Below are 21,582 nucleotides of genomic sequence, written 5' to 3' on the forward strand. Positions count from 1 at the left end.
TGGCTTTCAAACAAGCAGCTCCTAAATTTTCCAAGTTATTTCTCCCCCCACTTTCACAATTGGACACAATTTTAAAAGATTGATAGCCAGGCCCAACTCCTGACTCATCCCAAGGGGCAAAGTAAAATCACAGAAACCATCAGATACCTGTTTTGTATGTGCCAGCTGTGAAGGCAGCAGACTACAGAGCAAGAATTTACAGACTGCAATGCACAAAAATTTGACTTTTCCATCTATTTCAGCAGCAGAGCCCTTAAGACACACCAGTCAAAGTAAAAATCCTTCTCTAGAAATATGGACTTCACCTCCCACTGGACAGACTTTAAAAAACATTTCAAGCCTGAGGGGAATAAAAGCACAGGGGGAGAGATTATACAATTTCATAGGAAAAATGGGAATTACCTTGAACTGTAGCTTTTCTCTCCTGTCCTGCCTTTCCTTAAAAGAAAAGAATAGCTCTCCCACTTTAATTTTATGTGCTTTTTTAAACAACTTAGCATAGTTCTTGTTCCCTGGAATTAAACTCACACTGGTAGTTCTAAGAAGAAACCAATACCTATCTATGAACCAGATTTATGAGAAAAGAAATTTTTATATTCAAGCTGCTAGAGATTCAAAGTCATTTTGTAAGGGACTAGCTAAATGCTGATTTTTTTTTTTCTGGTAGAAAAATCACAGAGCATTGAGTTTGTTTAACATGGGAACAGTCAACTATCATTTGAAATCAGCTTGCACCACCTTAGTCTTTTCCAGAAAAGATTTCTTTCTAGCTAAATATTAGGGATACTGTTAGTTGGTTCCAAGGAGAAATTCCTGGAATAACTGCCACTAAGTTCACAGATGTAAAGCTTTATCTAGAGGGAACATGATAGAGAACATGCAGCAGAACAGATTTTTCACTCGAAACTCACTCCAAGAGCTGCAAAGCTACAACAGTTTCCAAAATGTAGGACAGAATTCCTCAGGTTATTGCCTCACACACATGTCCACACAGCCAACAATTAAAAATTCACAAGAACATCTTGTCAGACGCCTCAGCACTGAGTTTGCTTCCCAGCCTGAGCCTAATCTTACCCTGAGCATTCCTTATCTCAGGGGGGAACGAGACTTGCAGTGAAGATGGGACTGGACAGCAAAGGCACAAGAGTTCAAGTCCTGATCCTGCTTCTGAGTTTTGAAGAACTTGTTTAATCCCTCAAAGGTGCAGCTTTCCCTGTATAGAATGGGATAATACTACTTGCTTTTGGTTGTCTGTTCAGTCTATCCAAATCCCAGGTTATTTAGGAAATCGTTTCTCAGCATATATTTACCTTTTGCTGTGTGGAGCAGGATTTCCAATGCCATTGGAATCCTTAAGCAGTGATACTGAAAGATGGTGAAATCATGCCAAAGGAAATCATGGTGTGTCCAGCTTTTCAAGCCAGGTTAGTCAAAAAAACTCTCCAGAATGTTTCAAACAATTATGTTCCTGTCTTGAAGAACACAGCTCAGCTACATCATTTCTTCCCAACAGGATTCATCAGTCAAGAGCTGCTTCTTCTATCACTCTGGCACAGGCTAATATCAGGATTTAATCCCTGATATAAAGCTTGAGCACCAGGAAGACATAACTGAGGAGGGGAGATAGTTTTGTGACTCCTACCATGACGAAAGCTGAATTGTATTTCAACCTATCATTGATGGACCTGATGGAGAGACTTCAAGGATTACATTCTCTGGCTAAAATCAGCCAGGTGTCAGGAGAGGTGATCACAGCAGATCCTATTGTCTTACAAAAATTTGGCCAATCCACTGTGGAATACTCAGCTCAGACTCATGAGCAAGCATTGATTTCTTATTGTATCAACAGAAAGAATCACAGAATGGTTTGGGTTGGAAGGAACCTCCAAGACCATGCAGTTCCACTCCCTGCCATGTGCAGGGACACCTTCCACTATCCCAGGTTGCTCCAAGCCCCATCCAACCTGGCCTTGGACATTCCCAGGGATCCAGGGGCAGCCACAGCTTCTGTGGGCAACATATGCCAGGGCCTCACCACCCTCACAGGTCATTCCAGGAGTAGCCATTAGGAAGCCTTTGCAAAATCCTGAGGAGCAAATGCCCCCCCATATATTGCAGGCCATTTGGGGAAAGTTTTTTGCACACAAGAGAAAGGGATGTGGTGTTTGGAAGAGTACAGCCTGCAAATTGCTCACCCCGTTCCACTAAGCCTCCTAAATCATCTGGAGGTGCCCCAGTTAAGCAGAACTACAATCCCTATTAAGTGGCACTCATTGCCACTAAGCATCGTTGGACTTACATGATTTCCCTTGTAGATGTCTGGATTAAGTGGTTTTGCCAACTAAGCACCTCCTTTTTCTGATTCAGTGGAGCGTAAGGAGTCGTACGTATTTTACTGCTTTATATACCTCAAATGGCATGAAAATGGGTTGGTTTTGTGAAAATTAAAATACAGTTTATCTGTTGCACGAATTTTCAACACACGTGAGCTCCCGGTGCATGTGGAATACATTTCATCCCATCCATCCACACAGCCCCTCATTGTGTATATAGAGCAGCCTTGCCTTGCCCTTAACCTGGCCTGATAACATTCTTCTGAGCCAGGAGTCGTGTGCTGAACCTCAGAATAAATGTCAGGGCACAAAGGAAAAGGGGGAAATAAATAAATAAGCCGACCCCAAATCCAGGCACCTTGAAGCCGAGCTCTGAGAAAACCGTCTGTCTCAATGGAAAATCCTGAGGCTGGTGCATTCTGGCAGCTTTCAGAGCGAGCAATGCCCCTTTCATTGGACACTCAAAGCTCTAGAGTCACATCTGTTTGTGCTGGCGTGAGATTGGCACGCTGCTCCCGTGGATGAAAGCCGGAGCGATGGTGCCAACCTGCTGGGAAAAGCATGGCTTTCAGGATTTTCCCCTTTCTTTCCTTTTGCTGCAAGGATTCTCATGCGGTGCCAAGGCGGCGCGAGAGGCGAGTGAGCACAAGTTTTCTTTGGAGGACGAGGGGAATGGATGGAAAGGAGGAGGAGGAGGAGGGGGTGAGGAATGCGAGGGGGGACAAAGGCATCCTGGCTGAAAGCTGAACCTGTCACAGAGTTCTTTCTTTTTTTTGGTGGTGACAAAACAGGTGGGCAAATACCTGGACAACGGAAAGCCACAGAACATTTGCTGCAGAGGTAACTCCTGTACCTGTGTGCCACATGTCCCCAGCCTTGGGGGAAAACGGGCCTGGTTTTCAAAAACAGGCTTTACAAATTGCTTCCTTTTCAAGTGAGGCAGATCAAGGTTTTCTTCTCCAGAGCTCCTGGAGAAGGCTCAGGGGTGACCTTACTGCAGCCTCACCATACTTGAAAGGTGCCTACAAGAGGTTTGTAGAAAGACTGTGGACAATGGTGTGGAGTAACAGAAAGGGGAATGGCTTCCCACGGGCAGAGAGCAGGGTTAGATGGGATATTGGGAAGGAATTCCTGCCTGTGAGGGTGGAGAGGCCCTGGCCCATGCTACCCACAGAAGCTGTGGCTGCCCCTGGATCCCTGGCAGTGTCCAAGGCCAGGTTGGACAGGGCTTGGAGCAACCTGGGATAGTGGAAGGTGTCCCTGCCATGGCAGAACTGGATGATCTTTAAAATCCCTTCCAACCCCCATGTTTGACCCAATTTAGGCACTGATGAATCAAGGGTTGCAAAGCCAAGCTTGCAGGGTCCCAGGAGACCCCACAGTGGATGGTGAGTGCCTTGGTGCCTTTCTCAGTAGACAGGGAGAGCTGGAGGCCCCTCAGTGTGGCTGATGAGTCTTTTTCAGCTCATGCTTAACACAGTAACACTGTTAGCAGTGGTAGGTGACAGAGGCATCAAATCATTTTAGTTAGAAAAACTCCCTAAGATCATCAAATCCAACCATTCCCCCAGCACTGCCAAGGCCACCACTGACCCATGTCCCCAAGTGCCACAGCTTTTAAATCCCTCCAGGAATGGTGACTCCACCACTACCCCGGGCAGCCTGTGCCAGTGTTTGACAATCCTTTCTGTGGAGAAATTTTTCCTAATATCCAACCTAAACCTCTTCTAGTGCAGCTTGAGGTCATCTCCTCTTGACCTGTCCCTGTTGCCTGGGAGCAGAGCCTGACTTCCCCCTGGCTGCACCCTCCTGTCAGGGAGCTGTGCAGAGACAGAAGGTCTCCTCTGAGCCTCCTTTTCTCCAGGCTGAGTCCCTCCAGCTCCCTCAGCTGCTCTTGATGCTCCAACCCCTTCCCCAGTTCCATTGTCCTATTTGCACTTCATTTTCAGGTTAATTTGGATTAATAGAAATCCAGGGTATGGCCCAAGATTTGAGTTCTAAAGTAGGGTCCATTCAGGAATAAATTGAGTCTCAGGTCTCAAATGTGATTCCCTGAACATCAAGTGGAAAGCAGGGACAGGAAAACATTACTACACGCTGGTGTCACCAGCAGGAAAATAGCACACAACTCATGAGGCCAGAACTCAGGGAGGATTTCAGTGCCTTCATAAGGGAAGATTTTTAAAAAAGCAAAATAAAAAGAACTTGGAGTTGCATCAGGACTGAGATTACAGCTAACCTCATTCTTGTGCCTCATAAAATATCTGAGAATAATTAAATCTGTTCCTTTCCTTAATTAGCCTTGTGTCTCATTAGAGCAGTTCACTGCCATGTCTTTATTTACTTGATTTATATCTCTTCCACACCTTTGCCTTCCCTCCTTCACCTAATCTTAACATCTCTCTTTTCCTTCCCTTAAAGCTCTTTATTTTAGTGCTTTGATGTTATATTGGCTTCCCCTTGACATGTTTTGTTTAAAAGAAAAACAAAGACAGAAAATCTATACACAAAACAGAAATCAACTACATCTTGACAAATCAAGCTTTTAAAAAGTCAGAAAAAGCAGATTTAGAGATGAAAGCTCATTCTTAACCCAGCTTCCTTCTTCAGAGACCTTAATATGATCTCTTTATGTAACTGTTTGCCAATTAATTCAAAATATAATGCAAGCTGCAATTTTGCTTAGAGACACGCATTCATTAGGGTTGGGGAAAGTATATAGTTTTCAGGCTTTGATTGATTTTTTTAAATCTCATTGAGACGTACAGAACAAGACATCTTTTAAAGACATCAATTGTCCAAACAGCCACGGTTTATATCTACAAATTTACAAGAAACAGATGGTTTGCACACGGGTGGAAAACAGAGTTATCCTAGAAGAATGACAGCAGAATTTAATCTGAGAGTGACAACAAGTCCTGCTCAAGTTATGACCTACATATGAAGAAAAGAGTGGTTCACCATCACAGAGTTTGCCTTTCCCAACACAGAGAGATCAGATTCCTGAACATGAAGGCTTATGACCTGTAAAAGTTGCTCTGGACACTTGTAGCTGTCACTTCCACCTTCTGGAAGATGCCCTGATTGCACCCATGGCATGAGGACATGTGGCTTTACAGGCAGACAAATCCCTAAAACCAGCCCCAGTTCAAACAGGAAAGTCTTTTTCCCCCATCAATTCAGCTTGAGAAACACATCCTGAAGAGTCTGATTGCAGGGACAGAGGTTTCCCAGGCAGCTTTCCTGATTTCACACCTAAACAGTGCTGCTACCCCAACGCTGTCCATCTGATCCTTGGTACAACAGCTTGCTGGCGTTCTCTGGGATACAAGGGAAGATAATAAGAAGCCATAAAATGTGGAATATGTTCTTGAGGTTCACTGGTGTGTGTTCCAGGTACCCAGAGTACTCATTAAACAGGAAAGGGTTTAACTGAGCTCAACACATTTAATTTTCAAGGATTCCTGGGTGGAATTAGGGGCCCAAACCTCAATGCCTGTCAGATCTCTCCACTCCTGACTTACTGAGAGTGATCTGCAGTCCCTGCCCTGCTTTGCCTCCAGCTGCAGCACTGTTAGAGAGCAATGATGCTGCAGCATTCAGCTGCAGATGCAGCCCAAGATCTCATCATAAATGGAGTCTTTACCTAGAAGAAAAATTGCAGGTGTCTAAGTCCTGGTATAAAGCAAAGTATTCCCTGCATTTTCCAAATGGTCTGAGGCATCAAAACTCCTACACAGATATTTGGGGCACATCAATTAAGTGCATTAGTATATAGAATACTGAAGGTAAATAAATGTCTCTTTGAGATTTATCACCCACAGAATTTGTTTGGAACCCACACCAGCTCAGCAGGCATAAATAACAACCTTCAGACCCTACCATGGTCTCTAAAAATGTGGCACAGACCTTGTGTTGGAAATGTACAACGAAACCTCTGCAGACAGAGCTGTCTGAGTGTGGCAGGATTCAAACTCCTTGTGCCACCAGATCTCAGGTGATATGATCTCAGGTGGAAAAGAAAAATCTGAGCAGCAGGTGGGTGAGAGAAGTGGACTGACCAGGAGAGAGGGGCGCAGTGCAAACAAAAAGAATAAAAAGGAAAGCACGTTGTTGTTGAGTGAAGTGGTCAGCAGCTGACTCAGGAGATAGGAGAGCAGCACAGGGCAACAGCACAGCACTGCAAGAGTGTGAGACACCAGATTGTCATTTTAGGGTGCAGGAAGGAGCTCTGAGCTTCACACTCAATGCAGAAAAGTATCAGGGAGGTGATCTTAGCATAAGAATTAATGGGTGCCTGAATACAACCTGTTTCAAAGAGTGAAAAACAAAATTCTGATTCTGTTCAAGGCTCTATGAAAAGACAAAATTTTAAAAAATCAGCAAGCCCAGTAACAAGATGACAATATAGATGGGTTCCTCAAGGGTCCCAGACAATCAGGATCCTGGCTCTGTCCTCTTTGCTCAGACAGAACTACTGAAGGAAGGAATTTCCTCTGCGACAGAGCGTGCTGGAAGCATGCCCAGGCCCACCATGGCTCCATCCCAGTAGTTCAGCGTGGAGCCCCCAGTGCTATTCATGATCAAGCGAGAGAATTCTATAGCCCCCTGCCTCCCCCTGCCCTGCTGGCAGCCAAATTCCTGCACTGGCCTTATGCAAATCCAGCCCAGCCCCCCTGCTCCCCACTCCTTAGCTCTGTGCAATATTTCACTGAGCTATTGTTTCTCCGGGGCAGTACAGAAAACATCACGTATTTTCCTCTGCTGACAGTCTCGGGCCACAAAGGAAAATCTCTCTGCCCTCACAGATGAGGTCTGCGAGCACAGAGCACGTGCTTGGGTCCTGCTCCTGGTGACACAGCCCCACGAGGTCTGGGGGGGCATTAAATACATGATTTCTACGATGGTATGGCAAAGATTTATTTATGGATTTATTGCAAAAATCCAGGGCTCTTAAACTGTTAGTTTGTTATGAGTTTGCACACTTGTGAGAGCAGCAAATGTGCTTAACCAACCACCACAGACCATGATAGGAACATCAGGTATAACCAACCACAGCCCCATGGTGTGAGCTCTTATTGGCTCTAACAATTGTTTCACAATTATGTAGCTTGTTTTTCACCTCTAGTTTAGCTGAGTCGTTCCCAGAATGCTTTTCTAGTTAGCCAAAGGAACAGAAGTGAGCAAGGATTTTTACAAGGGCAACAAGGCCCTCACTTTGCAAGACCTTTCTGCTCCAGGACAGTCTGGCACACCAGGTTAGCATCCAGGGCAGCCTGTTTGTTACCCCAGGCACTGTCCCAACCCTGGGCTCCCCTTCCCTTCAGCATCCAAGGTGCAAACCCTTGCCCCCAACCCCACCCAGCCGTGGCCCTGTGGTGGTTTGCAGGCAGCTGTGCTCCCTGCAGAGAGGATTCTGTAGCTGAGGTTCAGATATTTCACGTGGGAAGCTCTGCAGGGGGATCTGCACAGGCTGGATCCATGGGCTGAGGCAGTGCTGTGAGGTTCAGCAAGCCAAGGCCTGGGTGCTGCACTTGGGTCACAACAACCCCTGCAGCTCCAGGCTGGGCAGAGGGGCTGGAAAGTGCCCAGCAGGAAAGGGCCTGGGGGTGCTGGGGACAGCGGCTGGACATGAGCCCAGGTGTGCCCACGTGGGCAAGAGGCCAATAGAACCTGGCCTGTGTCAGCAATAGTGTGGCAACAGGACCAGGGCAGTGATTGTCTCCCTGTGCTGGGCACTGCTGAGGCCACACCTCTGATTTTTGGGGTCAATTTTTGGCTTCTCACAACAAGAAATATGCTGAGGGGATGCAGTGTGTCCAGGGAAGGGAAGGGAGCTGGGGAAGGGGCTGGAGCACCAGGAGAAGCTCAGAGAGCTGGTGGGGCTCAGCCTGGAGAAAAGGAGGCTCAGGGGAACCTTCTGGCTCTGCATAACTCCCTGGCAGGAGGGGACAGCCAGGGGGGAACAGGCTCTGCTCCCAGGGAACAGGGACAGGATAAGGGGAAATAGCCTCAGTTTGCACCAGAGGAGGTTTAGATTGGATGGTAAGGAAAACTTCCTCACCAAAAGAATTGTCCAGCCCTGGACAGGCTGCCCAGGGCAGTGGTGGAGTGCCAATCCCTGGAAATTGTAGATGTGGCACTTGGGGACATGGTCAGTGGTGGCCTTGGCAGTGCTGGGGGAACAGTTGGATTCAATGATGTTAAAGGCCTTTTCCTGCCTAAATGATTTGGTGATTCCCATGGCATCAGGCTTTTCTGGGATCCTCTGTCAACTCCAGGAGCTGGCAAGTGTGGCCAAAATAATTGCAGAGCTGTGCCTGTCGAGGCAGTTCACTGGGCTAGCAACATTTTCTTTCTCCCACATGACAAAATAAAAAGCAGGAGAGAATTATTTGTCAGCTCAATCCCTGTGTTAATCTAGTTGCAAGTATAATGTGATTTCCCTCCTGCCCCAGTAGTAGGTATTGCAACACCTTACATATGGATCATTTTAATCTAATATAATCTGGCTGGCTAGAAAGAAGGTTTCCCTCCACCACAGCTGCTTGTGATTAATGCTAAATATACATGCCAAGCTTCAATCAGCAAGAGTGTGCATCTTAGCTGCTCTGCATTTTGGTAAATCAACAGTAAACCCTAGAAAATGCAGAAGATGCTGCAAAGCTTTACATGCTTAAGTTATATCAAGCTTTTTTTCCCCCCAGATGCTTCCTCTCTTTGCCATTTCTAATGTATCATGGTCTATTACTACTTTTCTTTAAGCAAAATTGATTTAAAAGCTGCTGATGGCAGGAGATAAGAAGTGTCAGCTCACCTTTGCAAAAAACAAATCCTGGGCAAATACTCATTAACTGTTTTGTCCTCTTCATTTTACATTCACTTGCTGCAAACTTCAGCAAGAGGAGAAGCATTTCTGCTGGAATCAAGATCAAGCACACAGAAACACAAAGCCAATAAACGATAGCTTTTTTAATCACTATTCAATACAAACACGTATCCTTATTTTACAATAATTATCAAACTAGGATTAATATAATCTTGTCTATTGCTTCCCTTCACGGTGACTTAAATGATGTAAAAAGTCCCCCACTAGTATTCTTACCCAGCAAGAAACACTTTAATTGTAAAATTGCCTTTTGGAGTCTTTAAATTACCCACACACACACATGCATTGAAAAAGGCCACAACTATGGAAGCTGTGTATCCACTAATCTGTAAATAGACTCCCAGTCCAGGACTCATCTCTGAAATGTGGCATCAATTGCACAGGCTCCCATTTAGTTTTAGTCGAATAAAGCCATACTAGATACGCAAATAACATCAAACTTGCCGGATTAGAAAGGGGCACCTCATACTCTAAATCATGATTGTCAATCATCACCCAGGATTAAGGGATATAGTTTAAAAACCTAAAAGCAAGCACTTCCTTTTAACTTCTGCCTACTGTGCATTTTGGATTATCGCCCAGAAGCAGCATTACTTGAAACAAGGCTGCCTCCCTTCTACCACGTCCTGGAAGTGCATCTTTGCCATCCCCTCACCTCTGCTTGGGGGAAAAAAAAAAACCTCTCAGCAAAGCATGCAATTTAGATTTGAGATCTACTGCTGACTGTGATTATATTTATAACTCGCTTTTCACAGAAAAATGGGGGGTTATTTTTGGCTTAATAAGTGCTTTCTGAACACAGTCCCCATTCTTACCACAAAGATGTAAGGCAGTTAAAAACCAGAGCAGCTGCTCTGTTCCTCCACAGACCTGGCAGCCTCCCTGCACCACCAGCATCCTCATGAAGGGTTTTGAGGGAATTACCTGGAATGCACTTATTTGTGCTCCTAAAAGCAGAGCAGCATCCCTTGGATAACTCACCTGTCCTGCACACCAGACAGTCAAGACTCAGCCTTCCAGCTCTGTCCCCCACCTCTTCCTCTGTCACTTTTCCCACCTTCCCCTGGTTGAGGTACAAGTTGGGCAAAGTGGGAGTTGCCACTTGGAAAGTCAGAAAAGACCATGGGATAGGGAGATGTGGTCAACAAATATTAACATTGATTGTGTATGTCTGTGTGTCAGCTCAGTGAACTGAGCTCAAGATTGGGATATAAACCAGGGATAATTTATGGGAATAGTTAAGAGAAGTGGCTGCTGTTTGGGCCCCAAATCATAACTGAGCACCTGATTTTCCAGGTATGTGGTTTTCCTCATCTGATGTGAAATTCAGGTAATTCTTGGGCTTTTGGTTGTTTGTACCCAACAGCTGTGGTGCCAGCTGATGTAGCTGGACCTGCAGGCTCTGGGGAGGGCTGAGCAGATCTGTGGGACTGAACCCAGGGAGAACAGAAAGCACACAAGGAATGGGGCAGAGAGGGGATCTGTCTGCCCAAACAAGGACCTGTTTGCTCTGTTTGAAGGCATTTCCAGCTGCTGTTCTGTGTTCCCACTCCTTGGGCTTCTACCAGAGACAACACACATCCCATCCTGTTCCCTAAAAATAGGATTAAGTCATCTTCCACAATTAATCAAAGCCTTTCCCAAAATCAGTATTTTTGGAACACCTTTATAACTGAGATGGTCACCAGAACCTGGGGACAAGGCTCATACCCTCACTGATGTAAATTCACAGCTGCACTGACTCCATCTTCACTTCCAAAATCTAAAGGAGTCAGAGATGTTGCTCCTAAGGTACAGTTTATGGCTGCAAACTGATTAAAGAAAATATACACTGGTTCTTTAAGCAAGAAGGGGGAAAAACTCAGCTAAGGCTAATCTTATCAACATATAACCTTTTAATCAGATTATTGAAACAACATGTTAATTTATGAAAAGTTCAGCATTCTATTAAATTGCAAACAACATAGTGAATTGCAACCCAACAGGCTGCTTCATTGAATTCATGCAGCCACTCCTGGCAAAGGCATTCCAAATTTGAACTTAATTAATATTCCTACTCCTGGTTTCCATAGTTTCTTTTTAAACATGAGTACCAGCAGAAACTGGCAGTAACTTTACCCATATTCTCAATAATAACCCCCCTCTGGCTGTCAATATGTATGAAAGGAAAAATTTTTTGCATACCCCAAACAGCCTGTCATTTTCCTGTCTTTTGTCAGAAATATGTTGGCAACTTTTTTCCCCTCTTTTTTTTTGCTTACACAGCTTAAGATGCTTAACTATTTCTCTGCTTGGGTTATGATTGAGGCACCTTCCCTCCTTTGAGTATTGACCTCAAATGACAGCCACATTGCAAAAAAACCCCCAAATTTCACAGAGGTGTGGAGGGAATAAAAGCTTTCCTTGGAGAATCAAGAACTTAAGTGGCTAAAATGCTTGGGGAAGTATTTAACACTTTCCATCCTTGCTTAGGAACTTCAAAAATCACTTGTGTCCATCTTGGACCAAGAACTTATTATCCTAAATATGATTTTAAGCTATTTTTCTATTCCTGTACAAACTGAATGTCAGAAACACAGACAAAGAAAGCCTCACTCACCATGTGGACAGGAAGCAGGAGAGCAGCACAGCACTGAATCCCAGTTGGACATGGAAAAGAAGGAAAGAGATATTCCCAGCTACTTCCACAGGAACCCTTCCAGAGGGGAAGGTTCTCTGCTCTTCACACCACCTCCCTTTCTGCATGATGTGGTCCCCAAAAGCAGCTTTCACTGTTCACCAAATGGATCTGACTTTTAGGAGTATTCTTTGTGTTTTGTGTTGGTACAAGACAAACATAACTATCATTTGGGAGAATACCCAGAGAGCAGAGGGCTCCCCTGAAGAATTTCAGGCAAAAATCTGCATAACAAATCCATCCAGAGCTCTGTGCTGCTACAGGACGTTGTAATAAAGATTAATCCCTCAGGACTGGGGACAAGTGACTTCAGATTTATGCCTTTGGACTTCTGCAAAGGAATAACCCTGGATTACTTTCCATGGAAAGCTCAGTGTTACTGTTTCATCTGGCCAAGCAAACCCCAAGTATCTCAGCCAGTGTCTGAGTGAACCTCTCTCACAAGCAGAGCTGACCAGCTGAGTTTTAATCAGGTGTGATGCCAGTGATTTTAGGTGGAAAGTGACTTCACAATTCCCTCGGTTAGGGACTCAACCTAAAGCTTTTTCCTAAACTGAAACCAGCAGGTAAGCTCAGGGTCTTGCCATGGATATATGCAAACTGATTCTTCTCCCTGAATTTACTGGGAGGGTGGTGAGGCACTGGCACAGGTTGCTAAAGGACATTGTGGATGTCCCAGTTCTGGAGGAGCTCCAGGCCAGGTTGGATGGGGCTTGGAGCAACCTAGGATAGTGGAAGGTGTCCCTGCCCACAGAATGGGGTGGAATGAGATGGACTTGAAGGTCCCTTCCACCCAAACCATTCTAGGATTCTATTAATTTCTAGGCATAGCACAATTAGTTCCATTTTAACCAAAAGTGGCCAAGGCATAGATTAAAAAAAAAAAAAAAATCTCCAATCAATTTAATGCAAAAATCAGAAATACAAACCAGTGTGTCACCAAACTGCAGAGAGAGCTCAGCAGCAGTTTGTTGTTTATCCCATCTGTTGACCAGCTGAAATGTGTGAACTGGTGTCCAGTTAGAACATATGTTGATACTCAGGAGATGTGCCAGATGCTGTGTGTCTCAGAGGCACCCACAGCACACACAGCCACTCATCCACCTGTGGGACACAGCACAGAGGGTGCTCCAGAGGGATTTAAAGGAATCACACAATCATTTAGGGTGGCAAAGACCTCTCAGATCATTGAACAGAGTGAGGAACCTATTAGGCATCATTCCCCAGGAAACCAGGCTTGGTTTACTCCAGCACTGAACACAATAAAAGAAATTAACACTAACAGGTCTTAGATGCACACAGTCAGCAAATCAGCTTCTGCCCCTTCTTTTAGGGCTGTTAAATGCAGTGTTCCTTATGACCTGAATTCACTGCTGATCCTGCTTTAAAAGTGGGGGGTGGGAGGACCAGGTGACTCTCTGAGGTCTCTTTCAATTATTCCATGTCTATCCCAATTTGGGAATACCACCAGTAAGGACTACACCTGCCATGCAGCTAAGGACAGCCACAGGTGAATTTCTCACCTGCAAAAGCTGTACTTTTAAAGAAAAATCCAAGTGAGTAAAGAATAAACTCACATTATAAACTGGCACAGTGGGTCTGCATCACACCCTCAACAGGTACAGGAGGCAGATAGTGATGCCAAAAACCAACTAATCAAACCCTAAACACAACAAGGCAACCTTGGGCTGGATGTGACACCTCTTTCATTCCGTCAAGGCTGATGTCAACCACAATTTCCAGGATTCTGCAGGATAAGAAGCCTGCCCTCAGGGTACCACAGTGCAAGAAGGTGATCTCTCATCCTGTCATTCCAAATTCTGCTGTTACATCGAGTTCAGCCATCGAGGCTCTGTTAGCTGTTGCCTCCTGTGTTGCCAGACGGGGAAGCTCAAAGCCACCTGTGAATCAGGAGGGGACAAGATGACAAGCAACTGTTTGACTGGTGAAGATCCTATTCTTGGAATAGTTCCTGCCTATCCTGCCAAAAATGCCTTGGCTGAGGAGTGTGTGGTGGCTTGGGAGGAGGGATGAAGGGAGGGGAGGGAATGCTGAGGATCAGAACTGCCTCAGGTAAGGTAGACTCAAGGCAGAGTTGAAAGAGGATGGCAGGTCAGATGGAAGCACCCTGGGAGAGATGGGCATCCAGGAGGAAGTTCAGCCAAACCCAGGATTTTCTTCTGAAGAAGATAAATCATTTCTCCTTGATGTTGGTGCTGGCCTCCAGCTTTAGAGACTCTCAGACTCAGGGAACTGGTTTAAAAAAATTAAACTGACCAGGAAGGCCAAGAGATCCTTTGATGGAGCAGAAAGATGTTTTGTGGTTCACAGTTCATAACACAGAGAAGGGATGGCTGGAAATAACCTTCATTGCTGCACAGGGAGGGGGAAAAAAAAAAAGTCGTAATTCTTCAGCTGCTCTGGGAAGGACAAGAGACATTATTTCTGTTATGACCTGATAAGCCTTAGCTAGAAATGGATCCTGGAAGACAAGAGGGTGAAAGCAGTGAGGACAAATGAGGGCAGCTCATAACCAGAGCCTTGCAGGAAGCAGACAGACATGAGGTTCACCCCAACACACTGCCTGAGTAGCTCTGAAATACCAAAAGGCCTAAGTAGCCACCCAGACCAGGCCCAGCACTGCAAAACTCCACCTGTGAAGTTCCCTGTGGAAAAAGAATCAGGATAGAGACTTGCAAGGACAACAGAAGCCCATTTCTCCCAGAAGCCAATGATGGAGCAGATGGATGGCATCTGTAGATTGTCTAAGTTGCAGCACAGCTCATTGTGCAGCGAGAGATGAGTGCCCAGCCACGAGCAGAGCAAACGGTCAGACAGCAGCTGCCAGCCAGGCAGGCAGAGCTGGGATCCAGGGGGAGCCCAGGGAGAGGGGGACTGATCTGCTCTGCCAAGCACCAGCAGGTGTGCAAGGAGAGAGATGCCAAGCAGAAGGGAACCAAGCTAGAAGAAAACTCATTTTGTTTGAAGTTAGCCAGTGTCAGATTAAAGAAATCAAAGACTTGTTTAGAGTAAAGCAAAGAGAAATAAAGGAAGCGTTTTTCAGATTTCTGTCCAAGCCTTTTGTCCAGTTTAACCTCTTTTCTCTTGCTCCTCCATTTGCTTGTTTTCTCCATCAGTCACAACAGAATGGCTCCTCCAGAAGAGGCTCATCCCTTGGCTTTGTGATCACCAAAGAGACCAAGATCAAAGCAATTTAGGAAGCAATTTCCATGCCTGCATCAGCATGTACCCCACCGTGTTCCTTCACACAGCACTGCCACGGGAGATAAACCCCTGAGCAGTGCTGAGCCACGGCAGCCAGAGGGGCTGTGCAGCCTTCAGAAAGACAATTCCTGCACACAGAAAGGAAGCATTTGCCTGCTATCAAATTCTCTGCTCTCTAGTTTACCACCAGACTTAGCAGGGAAGGAAAGTCATCTCAAGGTTCTTCCACTTGAGAGGGAAGATGAAACCCAATGAGCCAAGCAAGCTGAATTCTTTTCAGACATTTTCCAGGGGTCAAAATAACAAGCAGCCATGGCTTTCTTGGCCTCTACAAGTGGATGAGGTTGTCTTACTTGTTAGACATCTCATTTTAGCTGGTCTAAACAAGTGGCTTGCATCCCTTCAGAAGTGATGAAGAACTGAGACTCTTCTAGGAAGCAAATCATCTGTCCCACTTTAGCTCCATGCCAGGATGACTCAGACTTTGGAATAGATCCCTTCTCTCGTAGACCATGATATAGAGAGCCTGCCCAAGCAGCACAGTGCCCATTGAAAGTCACAGAATGGGAATTTGGGGATCAGTCCCCCACGATGTTGCCATGCCTGGGGAACTGCTCCACTTTTGCTTCTTTTGGCTGCAGTTCTGTCTTGTGTGGCAGTGCAGAGTAGCTGTGTTGTCTTCTGCAATCTCGTTTCATCTCAGAACTGGCTCTGTTCCATCTCCCCTTGGAATCTACACAGTTAGACATCCAAAAAATATCTACCCACTGAATTAAAACAAAAACTTCTAAAACATTATGTCACTCTCCCATAGCTTCCTCAGCACATCTAGTTCTCTCTGTGTCTATTTTGTACAGGGAATGCTCAACAAGGAGAGCTGTTCCTTGTCTTTTTTGGCATGAAGCAGTTTTCTGGCACTGACAATTAAAAGCAAGTACACTCCAGCTCAGAGCTGGAGACAAGTGTAAGAGTGTGTCTGACAGCACAATTGACACTCATGCCATTTTTTTAAACCAAGTTGACAGACTCCTAGGAGTTTCTAAGAGCTAACATTTCCTGGCCTGATTAGAACCTTATTGAGTCCTGGAAATAAAGCCTCAGGATGAACTCTCCTCTTTAGCTGACACTGCTGTTGATTTCTGCCCTCGTGATGTGACTGAACAGTCAGGCACTTGGTGCTACCATTGAATCATTATTTCCTGCCTTCTCTTTTTCAGCTCAGCCCCTCACCTTGCTAAATGCACCATTTTGCCATGAAACAAAGCAGAAAGCTGCCCACCTTCCTGTATCTTACCTCACGTGGTGGCTCTGAATGGAAAACACCAACACAGAGGGAATTACATGTTGCACAAAAATTTCTCTGGCTTTCTCGATGGAAACAAACCATGGTTTGGATCATATCACTGCTGCACAAGGGATTGTCCCTCCAGCAGCCTAATCTGAGGGTACCTTCTGGAATAATGTCCTGGAGGGAAGCTGACAGCTCTTTCAAACCCTCCCTCTCCTCCCTTCACACAACTAGCAGCATTATTCTTACAGGACTGTTGTTTGTAAAGACCAAATAAAGTAATTTCCTTTAAAGCACACCACCTTTGCAGTGTAAGGACTTCAAAGAGATCTTTGCCCATCATTGCAGGGACAACTACAACCTTGAACCTCTGTCTTTTTGTTCCCCCAAAGTCACTTTAAAACCTATTTTTCAATTTGCAGAAAAGAGGAGTCTTTTGTTGCTAACAAAAGCAACACCTTAGCACCCCTCTCACCAAAAAATTAAGTGCCGTCAGCTAAAGAAGCTCCACCGACTGCTCTGAGTTATACACCAGTCATGGTAGGTTTTAATTTGATTAGTGATTGGGCTAAAAGCAGCTAAATAAAAATTATAATGCCCAAGAGCCACTCAGACTTGTTCAGACACTTTAAATACCAAATCCCTTCAGCAAAATAACATTATCTTTACAGACAAAACTGAGTTTAAAAGTACAAATCTAATTGATCTCAAGTGCATTGGAATTACTATATTTAGCCATTGGATTATGCACTACAGAAAGCCTCATGCTATGCAGGCAACAAAACTAATTGTGGAAAGACAAAGGTATGTGTCTAACGTGCTTATGGACTTTTAAAAATTCATATTTCCATTGAAGCTGGCAAAGTTACAGCTGCTCACACCAGCAGTGAGTTTGGCACTGAGCCCTATGTGTTGAGCAAACAGAAGCCAGCTATTTCTGGTCTCCTTCAGAAGACCTGGACTTCAAGCTCGGCTTCAAAATTACTATTTAAGGCTCTCACTGTCACAGGAAGAAAAAAGTAAATGAAAAAGCAGCAAGTTGACTCTCAACAGCTAAGCAAGACTTTTCTTTAGTCTCGACTGGGGGCTCAGTTCACGCAGACATTTATGGCAGATGCTCTGACACTGAAGAAAGATGTCTTTCCACATTTAAAGAAGCTTTTCAAATGTAAGATGCTCTTTCAGAATAAAGGAGGTGCCTAGACAAGAGGAAGGAGCAATGCATCCCCAGAACCCCTTCTGAGATTAATATATATCAGCATATGTACCAAAAACCCCTATATATACAAAAAAAAAAAAAAATACACAAATGGAGAGATTCACTAGCCCAGTTGAACTTGTGTCTGGCTGGTCAGGAACATTCTTTTAAAGAATCTGTCTAGGTTGAAAGGTGGGTTTTTTTTCTTAATGAGTAATTAAAAACACACATGCTGGGAAACAAAGTTAAGTTAAATCTAGCCCAGCTTTACACATTTTAACAATTCACTCTGCTGTCTGTAGAACACAGCAATATAAATACTGCTATCTCTGTTAAAATGAATTATTGACAATTTTAATACATGTTGCACAGTACATATTAATATAGAAAAAAACATGTTATCAGCAGCGCAATGTTGACCATGTACTAATCCATTCCACCTGCTCAAATATTAGTGCAAATAATTATATATTTGTAATGCATCATTGCTGTCTAGTTTGAATCTCTGCCTCCAGAATAAATGTCTCTCCTCTGAAGTTGTTTGCTATTATGAGTAAAATGTTATATATTCATACTCAAATTGACTTTGGGTGGATAAGTAAAATGAGCAACCTTCAAAAATCCACTTGCCTCAGACTTAGCAAGTCATTTTAATGAATTGTTTACAGTAAAATGGATGTTATAAAAATGTTTCAAATGCAAGCTTGTGTTCCCTGGCTTTTCCACAATGCTCAAACATGAATTAAAGCAGAGGAGGGTTCACAGTCACCATTTTCAACCCAGGTGAAGCTGAACCCTGCCTTCCAGCAGGAGCTGTTTATGCTGACACCTGGAGCTTGGAATTGGTTCTGGATACATCTTCTCTCCACAGTCTCCTTCTTTGGAAGCAAAGAGGAGTCCTTGATGAGGCTGAACTCCCAAAAGCCCAACAGCTCCTGTTCTAAACAGACTGATGGGCACCATGGAAAAGCAGCTGTACATCCAAGCCTCTGCAGGGCTCCTTTGTGCCAGGAAGGGAGGTTGGGATGGGGCTGAGCAGGGCAAGGGCAGCCCTGAGAACAGATGGGGTTAAGGTGAATACATTTCAAGGGAAGAGTGTGGTGCAAAAGCCTCCTCTGGGGAGGAGAAACAGTCTTAAAACTTACACAGCCCCACTGAGCACACAAAGGGGACAAATGGAAAGGATCAATGTCTCTTAGTCCATTCTCTCTGTCCTGGCTAAATCCAGGTTTGAGAACAGCAAAACACAGTGTGAGGAACTTTCAGCAGCAGCCACTGCTGCTGTGATCCCAAACCAGTATTTCCTCCTTCACAATCTGGGTTCAGCAGCCTTACTGAATTAGCTGATTTGGGTTTCAGTGAAAGGAGAGAGAGGAGGTTCTGCACTTCAAGAAGAAAAAATTTAAAATACCAACTTTTAAAGAATGTTGCACATAGGAAGATCAGTTGAACAAGCCAGCACTGACAGCTGTGGCTCTCTTGAGATGCACTAAAATTACATTACTGGGGTGGAACAACTCTGACCCCCAAGGAGATTGGATATTAGGAAAAAGTTCTTCAGTGAAGAGATGGAAAAAGAGACCTGCAGAGATGAGAGAATATGGGGAAGGTAGAGGGATAAAGGGGAAAGGAGCTACACTTCTCCTACCATGCTACACATGGATAAAGAGTGATCAGATAATGTGTAAAGATCTCCCAGAAGCCACACTGCAAAGTTAAAGATTTTTCCCTCTCTGGCAGAGAGGAAACAGAAGGGAAGGGGTAGTACAATCCTGAGATCTGAAAGGAAAACAGGGCACAGGGACATAAAGCTAATAGAATAAAAGTAGAAACCAAGGTTTCTACATACACTGAGGGCTGTATTGACACAGAGCAAGCAGTGCCCCACACACCAGAGAAAAGACGACAGGCAAACACAGCTGCTTCCCCACTCCAAGATAAGCAGAAGATGTGGTATAGAAACCTCCTACCACCAAAAGAAATTAGAAGGGAGGGGAAAAAAGGCAAGCAAAGCAGTGAATGTAACTGGGCAGGAGATCTGGCTCCCTCCCCTCCTCTAAAACAGGTGTAGAAACACCAGGAAAGGAAAAAAAAAATTAAAAAAAAATCAACATGCCAGCCTTGATGCAGAAGCAAAACAGAAATCTGTCTCCATTTACAGTTACCACAGAGGAAGTGGTGGTAGAAATAATGCTAGAAGCCAATATCCTGCACAACATGAGGACAGGAAAGGTTCTCCTACCTTTCTGTTGTCCTCTAGAAGAGAGCTGATGGCTGGCTTGTCCTCCCTGCTGCTCCTGGGACAAGAAGGGCAAAGGATAAGGGTTGCTACCTGCATTTAAAGTTAGACAAGCAGTTTAGATATTTGCTTCCTTTGCAGAGGAAAAAGCCATTGCCTCAAACTGGTTTCTCTGCCCATGAGTGGTTCAACTCCAGTGCTAATCTGAATTAAGACAGTTATTGCCATGAAAGCTAAATCCAAAGAGCCATCTCCTGCTCTGGAGTTTGTCATGACATCCAAAACTGAGAATGTTATGGTTTACTGCCAGGCACACACTGGATTGAGAAACCTGGAACTATGTGTTCTGAAGGACAGGGCAAGGTGTAACCTCCCCAGGAAAGGATTCAAGGGGCCTCATCCCTCACCAAGGCACCCAAAATTTCCTACAGAAATGGAGCAGTGAATTCAGGCAACACTCCATCACACCACCAATGATTTAAAATGACTTTGTGAAGAGGAAAACAAAACCAAACCCCAAATCCAACCCAAGTCCTCTTACCACATCCAGGATAGCCTGACTTGCCCTCTGCCAACACCACACCACCCTCAAATCCAGCAGTCACTTACCATCCTCCACCTCACTGTGGTCCTCAAGGAGAATCAGCAGCTCAGCTCTGGCAAATTCTCCTTCCCTCCACTGGGGTTGCATCTTGCTGATGCATTTCCACTCCTTGCAGGCTCCCAGCATCACTACCTGTCCTTCATAGCAGACAGACTGGGGTATGGAGTCTCCTCCTGTTGAATCCAAGTCTCAAGATGAATGAACAGCTCCACAGCAAAGTATTTTCACCTGATTTCAGTCCCCCTCCTCCAGAGGCTCATTTCATCTCATTTCAGGGTGGGATGCAGCTGTGGAGATTTAATGCCAATCCTGCTTATTCTCCCAAGTTGATGGGTATGTCAGGTTTCCATTATTTCTATTTTAACCTCCTCCTTCCTGCCCTTCTTCATTTAAAACTGCTCCTTCTCCCTATCCTTTTACTTCATGTCTTCTCCACTCCTTGCCCTCTATTTCTATACATTTCCAAGCACTTGTTTCCCATTTTTTTCCATTACTTGAGGTATTCTTACAGAACTCCTTCCTGCCCTCTGTGCATACGCAAACAGAACAAAATCCCAAATGACCTTAATAAATTACAGGACTTGGAAAAAACACAGCTGATTTTCCAGCCTACAACAGTTTACTGCAAAGCCATTTTCACCAATTGTAGACAACATAATTACACACAAACACACTCCTCCTCCCAGCTTTGGCTGCCAGCCTGATAAATAAGTGCCTATGTTGTAGGAGGGAACATTAGACAGGCAATACTTTAACTCATTACATGAACATGAAAAGGCATATTTGTATTTTAGATACTATTTTATTGCATTCAGAAGCCACTGGAAATATTTTTCTAAATTACATGCTCTAAGAGCTCTAAACTTAAAAATGTGTGAAAATTATAGTTCCTCCACCCCATCCCAATCCAACTTGTATTATAAAATAAACTTACTGACAATGCAGCCTTCTCCAGAAATAGAAACTTTCAGTGTGTGCATGGGGAGGTTTTTTAAAGGAAGGGGAAAGCTCACACCAGTGATAAATTTGGTCAGTAAAATTACTTTTATTCTTTTTTTCTTTTTTTTTTTTTAAATAGAAGGGCTTATACAATTGAGTATAAATATCTTTGAGAAACATGGAAATGAAA

The 21,582-nt window shown here is 44.4% G+C and overlaps 1 protein-coding gene across 1 annotated transcript in view; it reads right to left on the bottom strand.

Annotated features, from left to right (window-relative positions):
- LOC146435803 (uncharacterized) overlaps positions 1–21,322 on the bottom strand; it is a 41,127-nt gene extending 19,805 nt beyond the window's left edge. The window contains exons 1-3 of the mRNA XM_085061035.1: positions 20,459–21,322; positions 19,853–19,942; positions 9,151–13,800 (exon numbers count right to left, since the gene is read on the bottom strand). Coding sequence (XP_084917161.1) covers positions 13,700–13,800; positions 19,853–19,942; positions 20,459–20,579 — 312 coding nt within the window. The 5' untranslated portion in view covers positions 20,580–21,322 and the 3' untranslated portion in view covers positions 9,151–13,699. The remainder of the gene's footprint in view (positions 1–9,150; positions 13,801–19,852; positions 19,943–20,458) is intronic.
- Between the last annotated feature and the right edge of the window lie 260 nt (positions 21,323–21,582).

This window comes from Lichenostomus cassidix, chromosome 5, assembly GCF_008360975.1.
Source record: "Lichenostomus cassidix isolate B80296 chromosome 5, HeHo_3.0, whole genome shotgun sequence".
Lineage (NCBI taxonomy): Eukaryota > Metazoa > Chordata > Aves > Passeriformes > Meliphagidae > Lichenostomus > Lichenostomus cassidix.